Source organism: Spermophilus citellus (assembly GCF_964194105.1).
Source record: "Spermophilus citellus genome assembly, chromosome: 7".
Classification (NCBI taxonomy): Eukaryota; Metazoa; Chordata; class Mammalia; order Rodentia; family Sciuridae; genus Spermophilus; species Spermophilus citellus.
In genome coordinates, this window is record NC_138188.1 from 123267910 (window position 1) to 123286841 (window position 18932).

Genomic DNA, 18932 nt, shown 5'->3' on the forward strand with positions numbered 1-18932 from the left:
GAAATTAGTATACATTTGGTACTAGAAAAGTTAGCTTCAGCTCTTGAAATATCAGTTTTCATGAATCTACATATTTCTACATGGTAGTTATTAATTTCTTTTAATATGATAAAAATGAAACATTAAAAAAGGGAAGTTATAGGTGCTAAAACAATGAACCTCATTAGATAAAATTATTAGTGAGTTTGGGGCACGTTACTTAAAAGCAACTAATCTTATTTAGCTTTTATTTTATATTTTTCACAGTACTAGGGATTGAATCAGTGCTTTGCACATGCTAAGCGAGTACACTGCCACTGATGAGCTACATTCCCAGCCCGTCATTAACTGTAAAATATTAAGTTATCTCAATCGCTGAGTTGTTGCCAGTCCTTTTTTTTTTTTTTAACTTTAAGGAATAATGAACCCTATGAAGGGTACACTGTGGGCTTAGTGGTAGTAATGGTGAGTATACCCCCAAGCGCAGTGTGTAGTTTGAAGAAGCTTTGCACTGAGATATGCTGGTTGTACCACCCCCCATCCTTGGGGGATACCTTCCAGGATCCCCACTTGATGCCAGAAATTGTGGAGAGTATTGATCTATGTATACTGATCCCTCAGTGTTCATGGGGGACTGATTCCAGGATCCCCCAGCTAACTGATACCAAAATCTGTGGACACAGGGGTTCCTTATATAAAATAATGCAGTATTTGCAAATAACTTACACACATCCTCTTGTATACTTAAGTCATCTCTAGGTAAGTTATAATGCTTATTAAAATGTAAATTCTATGAAAATAGTTGTTATATTGTTAAAGGAATGATGACAAGACAGAAGCAGATTTTTAAAATTTACATATTTGATCTGTGGTTGGTTGAATCCATGGATGCAAACCCTGTAGATACGGAGAATCAATTGTACATACAAACATATGATAAAGTTTAATTTATAATTAGGCACAGTAAGATTAATAACAATAACTAATAATAAAAGATAACAACTATAATAATATGCTGTGATAAAGTTATATGAATGTAGTCTCTTGTTCTCAAAATATCTTATTTTACTCATCCTTCTTGTGATGATATGATATGGTACAATGCCTGTATGATGAGATGACATGAGTTGAATGATGAAGCAATTATCACACATTATGGTGATAAGCTTTGTTGTTTAAGGTGCAATAGCAAAACTACTACAGATTTCTTTTTCCTTCTTTGCAATGTCATAGATAGAAGATTCGTTATTACTATAGTTCTTAGTGACCTTAGCGTATTTGTTGTTGTTTTTCCTTATTATGTCAATAACTTTTATCTTCACTTAAAGGACGCACCTAATGGCTTCTCTTTGGCATATTCAGGTTGCCAGCATCACAACTCTTGTTCTTTGGGGCCATTATTAAGTAAAATATGGGTTCCTTTGACAAAGCATTGCAATTCTGTGATAGTTGATCTGATAACCAAGACAGGTACTAAGTAACTGACAGGTCAGTAGTGTATGTACTGTGGATACACTGAACAAAGGAATGAGTCACATTCTCAGTGGGATAGGGCAGGATGGTGTGGGGGTTTTTATTGCACTATCCAGACAGCAAGCAATTTAAAAACTTACTATTTTTTTTTTAAACTGGGGATTGAACTCAGGGGTACTCAACCACTGAGCCACATCTCCAGCCCTATTCTGTATTTTATTTAGAGACAGGGTCTCACTGAGTTGCTTAGCACCTCAGTGTTGCTAAGGCTAACTTTGAACTTGTGATGCTCTTGCCTCAGTTTCCCAAGCCACTAGCATTACAGGCATGTGCCACCGCTCCCAGCCATGAATTCTTTATTTCTGAAAAATTTCCATCTAATGTTTTCAGATCAAAGTTGACTATAAATAACCAAAACCACAGAATGTAAAACTGGATAAGGGGAGAATACTGTACTGTGGAAAACACCTAGATTAAGGGCTGGGTTTGTGGCTCAGTGGTATAGTGCTCCCCTAGCATGGATGAGGCCCTGGGTTCAGTCCTCAGCACCATATTAAACACACACACACACACACACACACACACACACATTAATTAATTAAATATATTGTATCCAACTACAGCTAAAAAATACTGAAAAAAAGAAAACACCTAGATTAAGAAACAAAATAACCTTTATTTTTATTATTATTATTACTGTAATCTTGTTTCTGTTTTCATATTTTTATTTAATTCTAAATTGGCACAACTAAGTGGATTGAAAAAAATTAAGTCTCATAGCCTAATTGCAATACTACCTCAAAACTTTGAAAAGAATATTTAATATTAAATTATTAAACTTATACAGATTTTAAAATACATTTTTAGTTTTCAGAAATGATAATTTTGCAAGTATACCAAATTATCTGTGTTTTTGATAGATCATAGGGTTCTGTTGTTTAGAGCTGTGAAATATTTAAAAAAGGTAAGCATGTCTAGTTTTCTTTAGTATTTTATTTTTTCCTGAAAAAGTCCATGTTTCTCTATGACTGTCTTTCTTTATAGAAACCTCTGGTAGAATGTGTAGTTATTTTATCCTGGGGTCTCCTGTAATATGTCCGAACCCTTAGGTATGTTAGTGTTGTATTAACTAACTAGGTCTGTGTTCTTGGTGTCTGTACTAAGTTCCCTGAGGCATCTGTGGCCCCATGTGGATGCCAACCACAAAGCTGGTCTATATCCTTATCTCCAGGGGAATGAAGAATTACCCTGAGATTTGGGAACATGAGGAAGGTATTAATTGTAGCTCTTGGAACAATTGTACCTTCATGCTATTAGACACATCAATCTCAGCCATACTAATTCATGACTGCCACTGTAACCAGTTTCATAACTTTGGGTGGTTATGGCCCCAGGACCACTTCCCAGGCTCCTTGAATCAGAGTTAGTTGTTCCTTTTTTATGCTCTTGTGGGAACCCCTCCCCCCCATATTTTACCCTGTACTTCGGTGTCAGTTTTTCTTTGCCTATAACCAGATGATTGAGTGAGGTCTGACCAAGTAAGTCTTTGGAATGTCCAGTTGACAAATCTAAATGATACTTTTCTTTTTGTTTTAAAAAAGAGATTCAAATCATTGCACTCTAAAGCCAAAAAGAAGACGAATACTTGCTTGGATTGGTTGAATACATTTATAAAAAGTAAATATGGAAAATGAACCAGACCATGAGAATGTGGAACAGAACCTTTGTGCCAAGACTACTGAAGAAGAATTGAATAAGTCTTTTAATCTAGGAGCTTCACTTTCAAAGTTCTCTTACATAGATCTGGACAAGGAACTGGAATTCAAAAATGATCTGGTAAAGTTTTAACTCTTGTCAAGTGATGATTTTAATCAAAGTGTTGGTTAGAGAGTACTCTATGACCCAGATATTCTTAATCTGACTGTGGACAGTTTAATGAGATACTGTGACTCTTTGTGTGGTCCATTGCGGTGGTTAGAATGATATTCTCGTTGTCATTTGATCTTCAAAGTTCTCACAGCAACATGACAACCCATTTTATAGGTAAAAATTCTGATTTGCAGCTATATTAAATGACTTTTTAAGGTCATAGAGCTAGTGGTAGGTTTAGAATTCTTGTCTGACACAGCAACTTTTTCCCCCCATTGGTTGAATATTATATTAACGAGTCTCTACCACTGTATTTAATGATAAGTTGCTTGAATTAATCATCTCTCACATAATTTATGAAATAACTAAGAAACATGGTGTCACATTTTTGCATGTTGCTTATGACTTATGTCTAAACTTAGGAAATTAGTTGTTTTATCATGTTTCACAAAGCAGGTGTAAAAGTCCTACAGCAAAGCTTTCTGGAACAGGCTGTCATGATGGTGCAGTCTGTGCATACATGTCCTTGATAGTCACTGAATGTATAGATAGGAAAGGTGACAGTTTTGTAACATTTTGATTTTACCTTTCTTGTCATGGAATACTGAGTTGACTGATCATGGTACTTAGTTTGTTTTTATAATTGACAATGGTTCTAATAAATTAAAACACCCTTACTATGATAAGGGGAAAGGCATCATTATGTGAGCATTGTTTTTTTTTCTTTATTTAGATTGATGACAAGGAATTTGATATTCCTCAAGTTGATACTCCTCCAACACTGGAAAGCATACTGAATGAGGTAAGAAAATACTAATGATCACTATTATTTTGTAGTATTGATTTTAATACTTTTGGGTTAGTTTGATGTATCTAGATTTACACTACCCAATATAGTAGCTGCTAGTCAGATGTGTCAATTTAAACTTTAAATTGATTACAATTAAGTAAAAATTCAATTTCTCAGCTGCACAAAGCGCATTTCAGGTCTTAAGTAGTCACATGTTGTACTCTAATAGATGGCATGGGTATGGAATATTTCCATCATTGCAGAGAATTCTGTTGGACAGCACCAATCTAGATTGTGAATTTTTTAAGGATAGAAACCATATCTTGTTTGTCTTTAGTTTCTGTGCCCAGCACAATGTCCAACACTTGGCAGAGTTAAAAAATATATCCTATTAGGACTGGGGCTATAACTTAATGTGGTAGAGGGCATGATTAGCTTGTATAAGGCTCTGGGTTCAGTCCCCTGCACCAAATAAATAAATGAATGAATATAAATACATATTTTTCTTTTCCTAAGTGAATTGAAATACTAAGTTTATTTTACTTTTAAGATTTGATTATGTACTCATAATGATTAGTTATCTCTATTGGTGATCATCAAATAGCTCATCCTCTAACCCTAAAGAGCATTTTGCAATCTTAAAGTGTGCTTTATCACTCTTCTATACGAAGGACACAAATGTTCTAGTATTTATTTTATGAAGAATGTGTTTATTAGGAAGTTTTTTAGCTTTGAAATGGTGTTATTCTTTACTGAATTGGCAGATCAAAGGGATTTATAAGAGTACATGGTCAATGACAATATGTCTGTTGTTATGTACTATTAACAACTCTTCAGCTCAGTCTTTTTGACCTTTTAAAAAACTTTCTTAAGACTTTTCTTAGAGGTTTCAGCTTATAATTTGGGAAAGACTATATGTATAAATCTATTTCAGATCTATAGTTTTGTTTTCCAAAAGATGAGGATGCAACTGTTCCCCAACAGAAATGCCCACTGATAACTGTATCTCTGAATGGATTGGAGCTGTCTGTATCCCTTCTTTACCTGTACTTTTAGGGTTGTAGACAATACTTCGTAGAATGTAAACTACTTTCTTTGTGAATTGTATCTTATATGGCTTCCATTTCTATTTTCTACATCAGATTGATATGGTTGTTACTTTGAATTTATTTTAACTTCAAAATGTTCTGTATGGTCTATATTGAGACTTAAGCAGTTTTATTTTTAACAAAGGTGGCATTGGACCCTGAAAGAGTATCCTGTTACAGTGAAATGTTCTTTATTTATTACTTTCTAATATAGGGAAATCTTTTCATTTAGAGATGAGAAGATTTAGTCAGTTTTGTTAACATGGTCTTAATCTCATTCTGATTTTAATTATCTTACCAAGTGTGAAGTGAAAATAATTTTGGAAGGCTGTATATAATGCCCTATTTGTACATCTTTATATAATGTTGGCAAAGAAAATAATGCTCATATGAATAAGACTGTAGTTCATACTGAAGACAAACTGTCCTTGGACACCTTCTTATCTCTGAGTAACAATAAGTACTGTCATTAGTGGTTTACTGAGAAGATAATACAGTTATCATCCAAAGTGTAATTTGGTGGATGGTGTGTTTGGGGCATGGTGTTAGATGCTGGGCTTATTAAGTGCTATATGACTGTGTCCTTGAGAGAGAAATGGGATTGGAAATTGGCCAGCCTTTAAACCTCCAGGGAGCTCGGCAGGTAGATAAGTAAAAGAAAATATAGTTTCAATTGTAGACCATTATAAGACTATAGGGGAGGACAGTATTAAAGAAGATTAGTTTAAAAAATGAAAGGAGCAGAAATGTAAATAAGTCTTTGCTCTAGGATACACAGATGCCTGTGTTCTATAATGTTCATTAATACTAATTTGAAGGGAGGCTGGAAGAAAAAGACATCCAAGATATTTTTAAAAATGAAAAGTTAGAGATTACCAAGACATCCTAGATCTAAGAACTTAGATCATGAAATAATATTGCTAGGCCTGTCATTCTTTGAAACTCTGTTGTCTCTGAGGTTTTTAATTTTGAAATTCTATTCTTTAACCATAACCTCCTCCTACCATTTCCTTACTTCCATTAAACTTGTTCTTTGACTTCATCAAGACCAAGTCTCTTGATGCTTCCTAACCTCCCAGTCTCAGAGTGGTTCTGGATTTACTTTGATCCTACTTTCTGATTGTACAGGCAGAAATGTCTTCTTGAGCTTTTTATTGAAGTATAACACACATACAGAAAGGTGCACAAATCATAAGTGTACAGCATGGTAAATTTTTCACAAATGAAACAGCCTTTGTAACCAGAATTCAGATAAAGAAGTGAAACATTACCAGCATCCCAGGCTCTTCTTATATTCTGTTAGTACCCAACCCCAGAGTAACTACTGTTCTAACTTTTACCATTGATTGGTTTGCCTGCTTTGAACTTCATATCCATGGGATAATGTACTTTTGTACACATACATGTGTATACATAGAATATATACTCTAGTGTGTCTGACTTATGTTTTTAGGTTCATTCTTTTTTGGGGAGGCTAAGGGGGTTACCAGGAATTGAACCCAAGGGTTCTTGACCACTGAGCCACATCCCCAGCCCTGTTTTGTATTTTATTTAGAGACAGGGTCTCACTAAGTTGCTTAGAGCCTTGCTTTTGCTTTGGTGGCTTTTATCTCTCAATTCTCCTGCCTTAGCCTCCTGAGCTGCTGGAATTACAGGCATGCACCACCATGCCCAGTTCATATTTTTGTATGTAATTGTTTACTCATTCTCATTGCTGTATAAAATTCTTTATGTATATTACATTATGTATTCATTCTACTTTTTTTTTTTTGTACCAGGGATTGAACCCAGGGGTACTTAACCACTGAGCTATATCCCCAGCTCATTTTTTAAATTTAATTTTGAGACAGAGTCTTGCAAATTGCTTCCAACCTCCCTAAGTTGTTGAGACTGGCTTTGAACTTATGCTTCTCTTGTCTCAGCCTCTTGAGCCTCTTGGGATTACAGGTGTATACTACTATGCCCTGCAGAGAATATTCCTATTCATGGATTTTGGTATATACACACATGCATACACACACAAAAAAATTAAAAAAACCATGCATTACATATTACTTTTAGGCACATCCTTAGGATAATTGGTAAGTCATCAGGTATAGTTGTATTCAGCTTTCATGAGTACTGCCACCATTTTTAAAAGTATTTGTATCAGTATATACTTCTGGGAGCAATATATAAGAGTTCTGATTACTGCTTACATACTTGTCAGCTTTTGAATTTTTCTTTTTCACTTTGGCCTTTCATTTTTACAGGTGTATAGCATTATCACATCATGTTTTTAATTTGAATTTCCCTGAAAACTAATGAAGATGGATACTTTGACATATGTTTTGGCCTTTTAGATATCTGTTTTACAGATTGTCCTTAGTCCAGTTAATTCTCTTGAGGTTTTTTTTTTAAAGAAAGTGGTTTAGGGCTGGGGATATAGCCCAGTTGGTAGAGTGCATAAGGCCTGGATTCAATCCCCAGTACCACAAAAAAAAAAAAAAAAAAAAAAAAAAAAAGAAAAGAAAGTGGTTTATTATATATGCTAATAAAAGCCCTTTATTAGAATTTAGATATATTTATTGCAAAATCTTCATTGGTTCTATAAGATACTTTTCGTTTACTATACTAATGTATATTGATGAACAGAAGTTCTTAATACAGTTCAACTTATTAAACTTTTCCTTTATGGTTAGTTTTTATGTGTCATGTTTATGGAAATTTTGCTAATTCCAAAGGTCATGATAATATTATCCTATTTTGTCCTAAAATTTTTATTGATCCACCTTTCACATTTATATCTGTGATTCATCTAGAATTTTGAGTGTGTGTGTTAGTGTGCGGAGTCCACTAGCACCATTTACTGAGGGGAGTATTATCTGTGGTGTCACCTATGTTATAAGTCAGGGGATTATGTGTATGTGGACCTGATTCCATTGGTATGTCTATGCTTCCCCCAACATTACATTCTAATGCTTGAACCTTTATAATAGGTCTTGATATCTATTTTCCAGCTTTGTTATTCTCCCTTGAGATTGCTTTGCTTATTCTTGATCTTTTGCATTTCCACTCAAGTTTTAGAATCAGTTCATTGATTTACATACATTTAGATACACACAAATTATCTGAAATTTGATAAGAGTGTGTAGATTTTACATATCAGTTTGGAGAAAATTGATTACTATGTGGTAGTAGCTTTAAATTCGGTCTTGACATCCTGAATTCTTTTATTTTCTTTACTTTTTCTTTCACTTATCCTATAAGCCTGGCTTAACTTAGCTAATCTATTTTCCGTAATTATGTCCCCAGGCTGCTTTAGAAAATCAAATAAGGTTTTAATTGACTTTCTTGCTTAAGACCTTGGTGTTGCAGTTCTTATTTTTGAATTATTTCCTTTCTCTTTTCCTACAGCAATTGTTTCAATCTTTTATAGTTCTCAAGTAACATAATGTGTCCTTGCCAGTGCTAACCCTTTTCTTAGCAGACTTATGTGCAGCGATATCTGAAAAGAAGTTGTAAATAAAGACCTAAACCTGAACAGAAACATTGGTACTAAAAACAGATTTTGTAGTATTTTTAGCATAATATGGTTCTTAAAACCTTAGGTATGGACAAGGTTAATCAAATAGAAAGTGTGTGAAGTGGGGAGAGAGCTAAGACTGTAGTTTTGGGGGAACAACAGCTTTTAAAGTTTGGCTGAGAAGAAGCTAGACAACATGATTGATAAGAGTCCATATAAATTGGAGAAGAATCAGGAAAGAGAGATCTAGGGGAGATCGAGATCAACCAGCTCAAGGGGAGAGAAATTTTTAAGAAGTAGGGAATGGTCAACAAGGTTAAATAGTGCTGGAGGACAAGAATCTGCTAACTGAAAATAGGCAAGTAGAATTGACTATTACCTTCATCAAGGTTAGTAATCAATAGCTTAGAATGAATAGAGAAAATGGGGATCAGATAAAGGAAAGGGAGGGGGTAGGAATAGGAAAGATAGTAGAATGAATCAAACATAACTTTACTCATATATGAATACACAACCAGTATAATTGCATATTATGTATGACCACAGATTGGGATCCTATTGGAATGGGTTGTACTTCATGTACATATAATATGTCAAAATACACTCCACTATCAGGTAATTCTAAAAACAACAAATAAAATTTCGAAAAAGAAAATGGGGATCAGTATAGATTGCTTTATCAAACACATTGATTGGAAACGTAAGGCAGAGGTGGATCTGCTGAAAGAGAAGAAGATAGGATTAGAACATTCTTCTTTAATATCTGTCACTCAGAATTAACTTGTACAAAACCAGCTCCTTATCCTGCTTTATCTGCTGTTTGTGTGTTTTCTTATCTCAGTCTGCGGTCTCACTTTTTGCCTGTTGCTCAAGCTGGAAACCTTGGAATCCTGTTTGTCTTCCCACTTGCCTTTCCTTTCCCCACAATTAAATGGTAACCAAGGACTTTTGATTTTATCTCAGTGATGGCTCTTTGATCATTACCTCTCCTGATCTCTGCCACATTCCTAGGCTGGAATTTCCTTTCTTCCCTGACATTGCAGTGCCCTCTCACTGGTCCTTAGTAATCCCTGTGTCTCATTCTCTCCTTCTTACTTTGTTCATTTTTCATACTGCCCCTTTTATATCTAAAATATGGTTTCCATCACATCTCTCCACTTCTTAAAATCTTAGTTGCCTTCCCACTGCCCTCTGTATTTAGCATACTAATTCATTAAATGAGTAATTATTATGTGTCGGGTGTTGTGTACTAGGCACTATGGGTACAGTGGTGAACAAGATAGACTTGGGCCCTGCTGCCACTTAGCTTAATGGAATATAAGGCATTTTACAGTTTGGGTTTCAGCTTATCTTTCTAAGATCATTTCCAAGTTCTACTGTTTTCCAGCCATTTTGGGCTACTTCCTTTTCCATGGACAAAAATTCATAGTATGAAATCATTGTGACTGCATATGCTTTTTCCTATCCAGAATGCTTTTCTTCTATTTGTCATATTTCTTATGGTAGACTAAAGTCAGGTGATATTTATTATCTTTTAATTAGCCAATGGCTGTTGGTTAATTAGTAAAACATTTGTTCAGGTTTGAATTTGAAGAAGTACTTTGCAGTTAATATCAACCTGCATAACTGTTCCTGCTTCTTCTTGCTATAAGAAAGAAGATTTTGGTATTAACTTTTTGTAGAGAGTGAGATCTATGTGGAGTTGAAATTTAATTCAGGTAGTTCTGTTCTGTGCCTCTCTGGTGAATAAGAATGTGTGGAATAGAGATGAAAAGCATAAGTAAGCGTTTGAATGCTTTGGAAAAACCCATTAATGCCTATCTGACTTGTTTCATAGAATATTTTGAATTTTGAATGTGTTGTTCTTTCTTCTTCCAATTTAGACTGATGATGAAGATGAGTCTTTTGTTCTTGAGGATCCTACATTGCTAAACATTGATACTATTGATTCTCATTCCTATGATACTTCATCTGTGGCAAGCTCAGATAGTGGTGACAGGACCAACTTAAAAAGGTAAATATTCATGTAAAATCACACTTACGAATGATTGAAATATTTGGTCATTTAAAATGTCAGTTTCTGGGCTGGGGATGTGGCTCAAGCGGTAGTTCGCTCGCCTGGCATGGGTGCGGCCCAGGTTCAATCCTCAGCACCACATACAAACAAAGATGTTATGCCCACCGAAAAACTAAAATATAGATACTAAAAAATTCTCTCTCTCTCTCTCTCTCTCTCTCTCTCTCTCTCTCTTTAAAAAAAAAATAAAATGTCAATTTCTTTTTATAGTTTAGCATGGTCTGTTGAAGCCCTGTATGGGAAGTAGAAGGTCCATCTGTATGGGAATAATATGCTTATTAGATCCTAAAATTTTGGTGCTGTTGAGGAGGAAGACAAAAAAGTGGGTGCTATGACATGTTATTTGAACCTTTAATAAAAAGCCCTATTAATAGCCAGAGACTCCCAGCAAAAGTAGAGCTCTTGAAAAGAGTACAAATGAAACATGGCACAGTATTTGTATTGGAAACATAGAGCTTGGTCTACCTTGTCTCCCTTCTGATTCCTGTACTTGACTGCTGCCCTCACTCTCTAAGGGCAGCTTTTAGCATTCTTCATTCCCTTGGAACGGGTTCAGAGAAGAATCACAAAGATGATTAAAGATTTGGGGAAAAGATTTCTGACTCTAAATAATTTCATTTTTGGCTGCTTTTCACCTTGCAAATTCTTGGAGAAAACATGAAAAGGAAAGAGAAGTGGAAATGCATAATATAAATACTTTATTGAATTCATGTGTAACTTTAATGTTGATAAAATTAGCTGTGTATTTCTTCTCCTTCTCTTAAATTTGCCCTGTCTCAGTCCTATCTTCTTTAGGTTGTTGTTTCTTATGGGGTAGGGACCATTGCTGGATATGTTCACCTGTTCATCACTCTGTACTATAAATAAACAAGTGTTTTTGATGATTTATTACCTGCTTAAATGATGTCATCTTGTTGCTGTGCAATAAATTTAGAAGCTATTGTGTGACGCCATTGTGGACTCTGCTTACTATTCTGAGCTCATCTCTGAGCTCTCCCTCTTCAGCCACCTGGTCCATGCTTGTTTGTACTTAGTGTTCCCAGGCATACTTTACACCTTTACATCTGCACATTTCTGCTTGTGCTTTTTTGCCCAACAGACTCACAGTCATTCAACAAGGCTAAAAGAGATGTTTTCTCTTTTCTACAGCTATCCCTCACATCCCCCAAATAAACAGATTAAACTCTTCTTCATTTGCATTTCCTACTACTGTATTCTTATTTCTTGTCCATTTCATCCTGTAAGAGTTACTTGTCAGTTCCTCTGGCTAGGTTGAGGTCTTTGATGGTAGGAACTGTGACTTCCTTATTTTTGTATTCCTAGAGCATACTTTTAGTCATACAGAGTAGATAACTCTATAATGTCTGGTAAATCACTTTTTGTATGATGATTAGTGGCTGTAAAGGTGCCATTAGCAGGAGCAACAGTGTGTAATAAGTGAGGAATTGAGAAGGTGATTGGTTGAAGAATGGGAATGGTGATCATGGACAGAAGAGCAATAAAGGAGAGAAGGTGTAGGAAGGCAAGTGGAGGTAATAATGACATACAGAACAGGAGTGATCTGTAGGCAACCCTCTAGAGAACAGTAGGTGACTCATATTTGCCATAGTAGTTATGGAGGGCAAGGAGTGGTTTCAGTCAATGAAAAAGGAATGTTGATTTTATTCATTTTCCTGTTTGTGTTTTACTGAGGTTCACGGTGGGTTTAGTATCCATTGTGATGTGAGACTGTTAGATTCTTTTTACCTCTTTAAAACAGAGCTAACAAATTATAGTGTTATTTTTATGTGTTTTTTTTTTCTTTCAAAGCTTTGGGACCTTGCCTTTTCAACTCATACTTCTGTTCTTTCTTAAACATTTTTTTTTAAAGGAAAAAGAAATTACCTGATTCTTTTTCACTCCATGGATCAGTTATGCGACATTCACTTCTGAAGGGAATTTCTGCCCAGATAGTGTCTGCAGCTGTAAGTATTTTGTTCTTTTCCCCAGCTTTATAACCTGCAATAGCATAATGAAGTAGGAATGAGCATAAAATAAAGCACAGCTCTTCTCTTGGCCTGAGGCTTAAGAAAAATAGAATCTGGCTTTCATGGCTTTTGTGTGATTATTTTTGACTTCTAAGATATGACTACACATTTTGACAAAGAAATTAGTACAGCCATGAAAATAAAGGTCTGCTCAGAGTAGTAGGTATACCCAAATGAAATATGGCCTCAAGCCTAAAAGAAACACTATCTGCCTTTTCTTTATATTCTTTTCTGGTTAGTTGCCATTTTGTGTGTTTGGTTGAAGTAGAGTTTTTAGTCTTTTCATATGGAGAAGTGATTGATCAGAATCTTTTTTTAAAAATATTTTTTTAGTTGTAGATGGATAGAATATCTTTATTTATTTATTTATTTTTATGTGGTGCTGAGAATTGAACCCAGTGCCGTACACATGCAAAGCAAGCACTCTGCCACTGAGCTATAGCCCCATCCCTGATCAGAATCTTTTACAACCAAAATTTTTTTATTTGAATTCACAAATATTTTCATGTACTTATATCATTTATTCTTACAACTTGGAGAGCAGGTAACCTATGTCCTATTTTAAAAATGAGAAGATAGGCTTAGAAAGGTGATATTAACTTGTCTTACATCATTCCATTAGGATGTAGCAGAATGATTACTCAAAAATTGGTGTTTCTGGCTCCAAGTTTAGGGCCTCTTATTGTGGAAAGGAAGTGGCATTGGTGAATGTGGCCATTGTATAATGACTAGAACAGAATATCTGGCCTTTTTCTTTTCTAGTGGTGCTGGGGATTGAACCCAAGGTCTTGTGCATGCAAGGCAAGCACTCTACCAACTGAATTATATCTCCAGTCCCTATCTGGCCTTTTTTGAGAGTGCCAGGTTAATGTAAAAAATATTTAATAGTCTATCAAGACAGTAGATATTGATAAAACTTTCCTTTGACCTCAAAGCTCATACTTTTAAGTAATCTTTCAATTCTAGTTTTCTGAATTCAGTGTATATAATAGTAATACTCATAATGACAGATTCATAACCCAGGAACTTTGATGTGGCTTTATGTTCTTTTCATGGAGTTTAATTGGTATTTTACATATTCAGTTTGGATGAGAAATAAAGGTTTTGAGGGCTGGCTGTAAGGTCAGTGGTAGAGCACATGCCTAACATGCATGAATTCCTGGTTCTATCCCTGCACTGGAAAAGAATAAATAAAATAAATAAAAAAATACAGGTTTTGATCTTTCAAGAGGCTAAGGGGTTGTTACAAGAGTGGCATTATGACTCCAAAATTCTGTACAATTTTCAGGTTTATCAGAAAAAGTTCTTAGTGCAGACTCCAAAAAAAAAAAAAAAAAAAAAAAAAAAGGTGTTCACTCTGGGCAACTGGTATATCCTGACCCAGTTTCTAAATCATGAGGTCAGTTTAGAGAGATGGTCAAGCAATGGAGGAAAGCTGGGGGATTGTCCTCCTTTTTTAGGTGGAGAGTAACTCATATTTGCCAGAATAGGAACCACCTGTTGAGGATTACATTTCCATGACGTTTTCTGAATTTAATCCTTATGTAGGTGATGAAATTCATTCCTTTCAAAATCAAGATGAACCAGAACAGTCATTTGACCCACCTGTGCAGTTTTAAAAATATTTTGAATAATGGAGACTGAACTAAAACTCAGACACTGAGCAATGATTAGATAAATCTGTTATTTAAAAGGGTTTCTCCTCCCTCTTAAAGAGGAGGGGGAAATTCTAATAAATCCCAGAGTGTTTGCATTCTGTTCTTATTTCATTGCTATGGCTGAGCTCCTTTGGTATGTTAAAATGAAAACTGCTTTTCCTTTGACAGTCATCATATGGTGCCTTCCTAATTTTGGATTACCAGCTCAATTTAAATTGCATGCTTTTCTGTGATGGTTGGTTTATTAACATGTAAAGCTAGTTATATTTTGGGGTATTTTTCCTGAAGAGTTGTTCGGTAGTGCCTTCAGCATGATGGTTAGTGATGTTATCAGGCTGCTTTGAGTCTTGACTGTCATGGCTTTGGAGTTTAAGCATGAAAAACATTTAAGAGAGATGAAATTTTTGGAGTTGTGAACCTCATTCTTTAATTTTGGGATCCTTCTCAAAGTGATGTGACATGTCTATACTTAAAATTAATTCAGAGAAACCTTTAAAAAAAAAAAAAAAAAAAAATATATATATATATATATATATATATATATATATATATATATATATTTTAGTTGTAGATGGACACAATACCTTTCCTTATTTATATGTGGTACTGAGGATCTAACCCAGTGCCTCATATGAGCAAGTCTTCACTCTATCACTGAGCTACAACCCCAGCCCCTCAAAGTAACCTTTTAAGGTTTTTTAAAATCATTTTGATGATTAAACTTAAGATACTGTAGATATCTTAGTGTAGTGTATTTTTATAAATATGTCCAGTACATAAGAATCTCCTGAGGTGCTTTTTAAAATGAAGATTCCTGGGTATCACTTTAGATCTACTGAATTGTAATCTAGCAGTGTAGTATATGGTTCTGCATTTTAACAGGCATCCCAGGTGATTGTATTGCAGGTCTGGCTTTTGAGAACCACTACTCTAAGATGTTGCAGCACCAGTACTAAAATTCTGTAATCTCTAAAATACTTCCCACATCTGTGCTTTTTAGCTTTTGAAGTCAGATGACTTCTGATTTCATTATTCAGGTTCCATTTTGAATAATAGCTTATGCTTTTCATCTGCTGTCTCTTCTTTTTCTCTGTCTCAGGCACAAATCAATCATATATTAAATTTTTATTGCATATTTTTAAATTGTAAGTCATTATGCTTTACACCCCCATACCCATCATACACCTACCTGGTATATGCTTCTCTCCAGAACACTGAATCCAGCAACATTGGTGATTGTTGTTTCTCATGTTTCCATGCACTGAAGTTTCTTAGGTTATTTCCTGGGAAGTTCTTCAAAATTAGGTAATAGATTCTGCCTTCTGAGATATTATAGTAACTAATTGACCATATTGACAGGGTCAGACAAAACAGTTGTTGAAATGATGTAAAGAGCCTGCCCTGGAGGCTGAGTTTGAGACATAGTTCTAACACTTACTGAGGAGCCTTGGGCAAGAGAGTTAAGCTCTTTGAAACTTATTTTCTTAATTTAGAAAATCACAATGATACTGACTCTTCTATCTCTCCAAATTTGAGAAACAGTGTAAATGTTTGTGAAATCCATTTGCTACTAAGTGCTGTATCATTGTAAGCTGTTACTATTCAAAACTAAGTATCAAATAAATACTCTTTTATTTATATCATTCTTTACATTAATTCTCAGGACAACTGAGATAAATAAGGTAGTATTTAGTATTTCTTTGAACAGGAGAAGTCAACAAAACCCAGAAAAGTTAGGGGACTTTTCCACAGTCAGAATTAGTGGTAAGGAACTGAACTAGTCCTTAAGTGTTTTACCTTTTTATGCTTAAGAACTGAATGTACACTGCTGGGATTTTACTTAAGGGTTAGTAGGTAATCTGCTGGGTAGGAAACCCCTACTTCAAAGTAGAATGTCTTGAGCACGTTTTCTTTTTGCTGCTGTTATTTAAATTTTTTTTTTTCAGTACTAGGGATTGATCCCAGGGTTGGTTTACCATGGAGCCATATCCCCAGCCCTGCCCCTCACCCACCCTTGCTAAATAGGGTCTTGCTAAGTTGCTAGTACTGACCTTGAACTTGAGATCCTTCTGCCCTAGCTTCCTGAGTTCCTGTGATCACAGAAGTGTGCCACCAACTCTGGCTTCCCTTTTCTTCAGTCTTCATAGACTCCTATCATTTTGGCTCCTTAGTACTTATAGTTTTTACACTATAGAAACAGAACCTCTTTCCTGTCTTTTTCCTTTCCATTTATAATCAGTACCCTTCCTGAAGCATCTGTTACAGTTAGTAAAATAAGATAATCCACTCTCGTGCTCTTCTGATTTTGTTGATAATATACAGCTTTTGTCATTTCTCTTAACTGAGGGTAAAAATAAAGATTCTACCTTTTGTCTGAATTAATTTGGATTAAAGTATATGTAAAGAGGGAGCCTTATACTTTTTTCTAGATTAAGAAGAGAATATCTTTTCAAATACTATTTTTTTTTTTAAATTTTATTTAGGACAAAGTAGATGCTGGCTTGCCTACAGCAATTGTAAGTATACTTTAAACCTTTTAAAGTAAACTTTTTATTAGATTGGGGTTTCTTGATTTATAATGCTCAAAGTTTTTACATAAAATATTATGATATGATAATAAATTCCTAAGTCATTTACTCCCAGTAATCAGGTTTAAAATTTGTCCATGTTGAATGTTTTATTTTTTTCTAATTGTTACTTTTTGTTATTTAAAAACAATAACAAAAAGTTATTTTATTTTTTTTGCGGTACTAGGGATTGAACCCAGGGGAGCTTTACCATGGAGCACCCCTGTTTGAGAAACAGATAATGGAACAATGATTAGCCTTTTCCAGTTTTATTTGTATGTAGTATCACCCTACTTTTCTGTGATCTGGCCTGTTGTGATTTGTTAGAAAACAGCATTTAGTGAACTCACTTTGTGGTAAATAGTACATTTAACAGCTTTGGACTCCAGTGCCAAGTCTGCCAAATAGTAAATCTGTGGGGGGTCATTGTGGAGAATGGGGGATGTTGAAAGCACACTAATGTGCTCTTTTCTTAGTCCTGTGGCTGGCTGGTTTGATTGTGTGTGTGTGTGTGTTATTGGGGATTGAACCCAGGACTTCATGCTTGCTAAATAAGTGCTCTACCACTGAGCTACATCCCCAGCACTCCTCTGACTTTCTCATTAGTCAGTTGCTTGGTGAGGAAATGGGCTAAGATTTGAACATTTCTGGTGCCCTTTGGCTCCTGTGGATAAAGTAGACAAAAGTGCTCTCATCCCTTCCCCACACTTTATAAGAGGCTCTTGCTTGAGTTGAATAAGTGCTTCTTTCTTTGTCTGGATCCTGATATTTTTTGACTCTTTTTAAAAAGTGGGTTTAAAGATAGCTAAGTGGCATGTTGTTGCCTATAATATTGAACAAATGAAATTTTGATAGTGTTTCCCTTAGAGTAAATTTAGAAGTATTCTCAGAAATAAAATGTCCTGAGATTCATTTTCCGTTCTGCCTCCTAGATGAAATTCTTGTTATTTATAATAGTTGGTATATCATCTGGTGCCTAGAGGAAGGCAGGCCAACAAATTCAACTCTGATTATTTCAAGATCTTTGATGTAATATTTTTAAAATGTAATCTTCCTTTTTGTTTTCAGGCAGTGTCCAGTTTGATAGCCGTGGGTACATCTCATGGATTGGCTTTAATATTTGGTAAACTTTCTAAGTACTTTTTTACTTTTAAATATTAAGAATCCTTTAGAGTTTTATGTTCCTTAATCACACAGTCATAGTGGACTTCATTTTCATGAACAAAACCAGAAAAACATAAAATTAGCAGTCAATATTTTTATGGTTAAAAATTGCTGAGTGTAGTGGTTCATGCCTGTAATCCTTGCTACTTAGGAGCCTGAGGCAGGAGGATAGCTGGTTCAAGGCCAGCCTGGCCATTACAGCAAGACTTTCATCTCAAAAAATACGTACATATATTTATAGTTAAAAATTACTTGATTCACAGCTTCATTTTGCTACCCATTGCAAGTTTTTTCTTTATGAATTTATAAGCTATCTTTTTTATTTTATTTTTTTACTTCCTATAGACTTAGACAAAAAAGAATAAAGTGCAAGGAACTTTGCCTTGCCATCTTGTCTATCTCCAGTTGATGGTGGTGATGGTGATTTTTTTATTCTAAATCATATTCCAGTTATGGTTGTTTTAAAAGACTTTGAGGGAAAGGAATTCCCCAGGATTTCCCATTTTCTGTTACTCACTGACAATAAATTTGGTTTTATTTCCTTTGTAAATCCCTCTAAACTGAATTTTTTTTTTGCCCATAATTACATTGTTGGTTGAGAAGAGAATATGGGTAGTTTTATTTTTATAGAAGTTAGTTGTATTTTAAAATTTTTTCTATTTGAGACTTACATCAGTTTTATTAGTTCTTTTTTTTTTCCTATTTAAAAGCCATTAGATAATATTTTTCTGGCCC

At 34.8% G+C, this 18932-nt stretch overlaps 1 protein-coding gene across 2 annotated transcripts in view; it reads left to right on the forward strand.

The window, feature by feature from the left end:
* The window catches only part of VPS8 (VPS8 subunit of CORVET complex), a 271364-nt gene that overhangs the window by 8933 nt on the left and 243499 nt on the right, over positions 1-18932 (forward strand). For both annotated transcript variants that reach the window (XM_081301471.1, XM_081301472.1), the window contains exons 2-7: positions 3054-3288; positions 4055-4123; positions 10588-10718; positions 12652-12745; positions 16950-16982; positions 18102-18156. In XM_081301471.1, the coding sequence (XP_081157597.1) occupies positions 3136-3288; positions 4055-4123; positions 10588-10718; positions 12652-12745; positions 16950-16982; positions 18102-18156 (535 nt within the window). In that variant the 5' untranslated portion in view covers positions 3054-3135. The remainder of the gene's footprint in view (positions 1-3053; positions 3289-4054; positions 4124-10587; positions 10719-12651; positions 12746-16949; positions 16983-18101; positions 18157-18932) is intronic.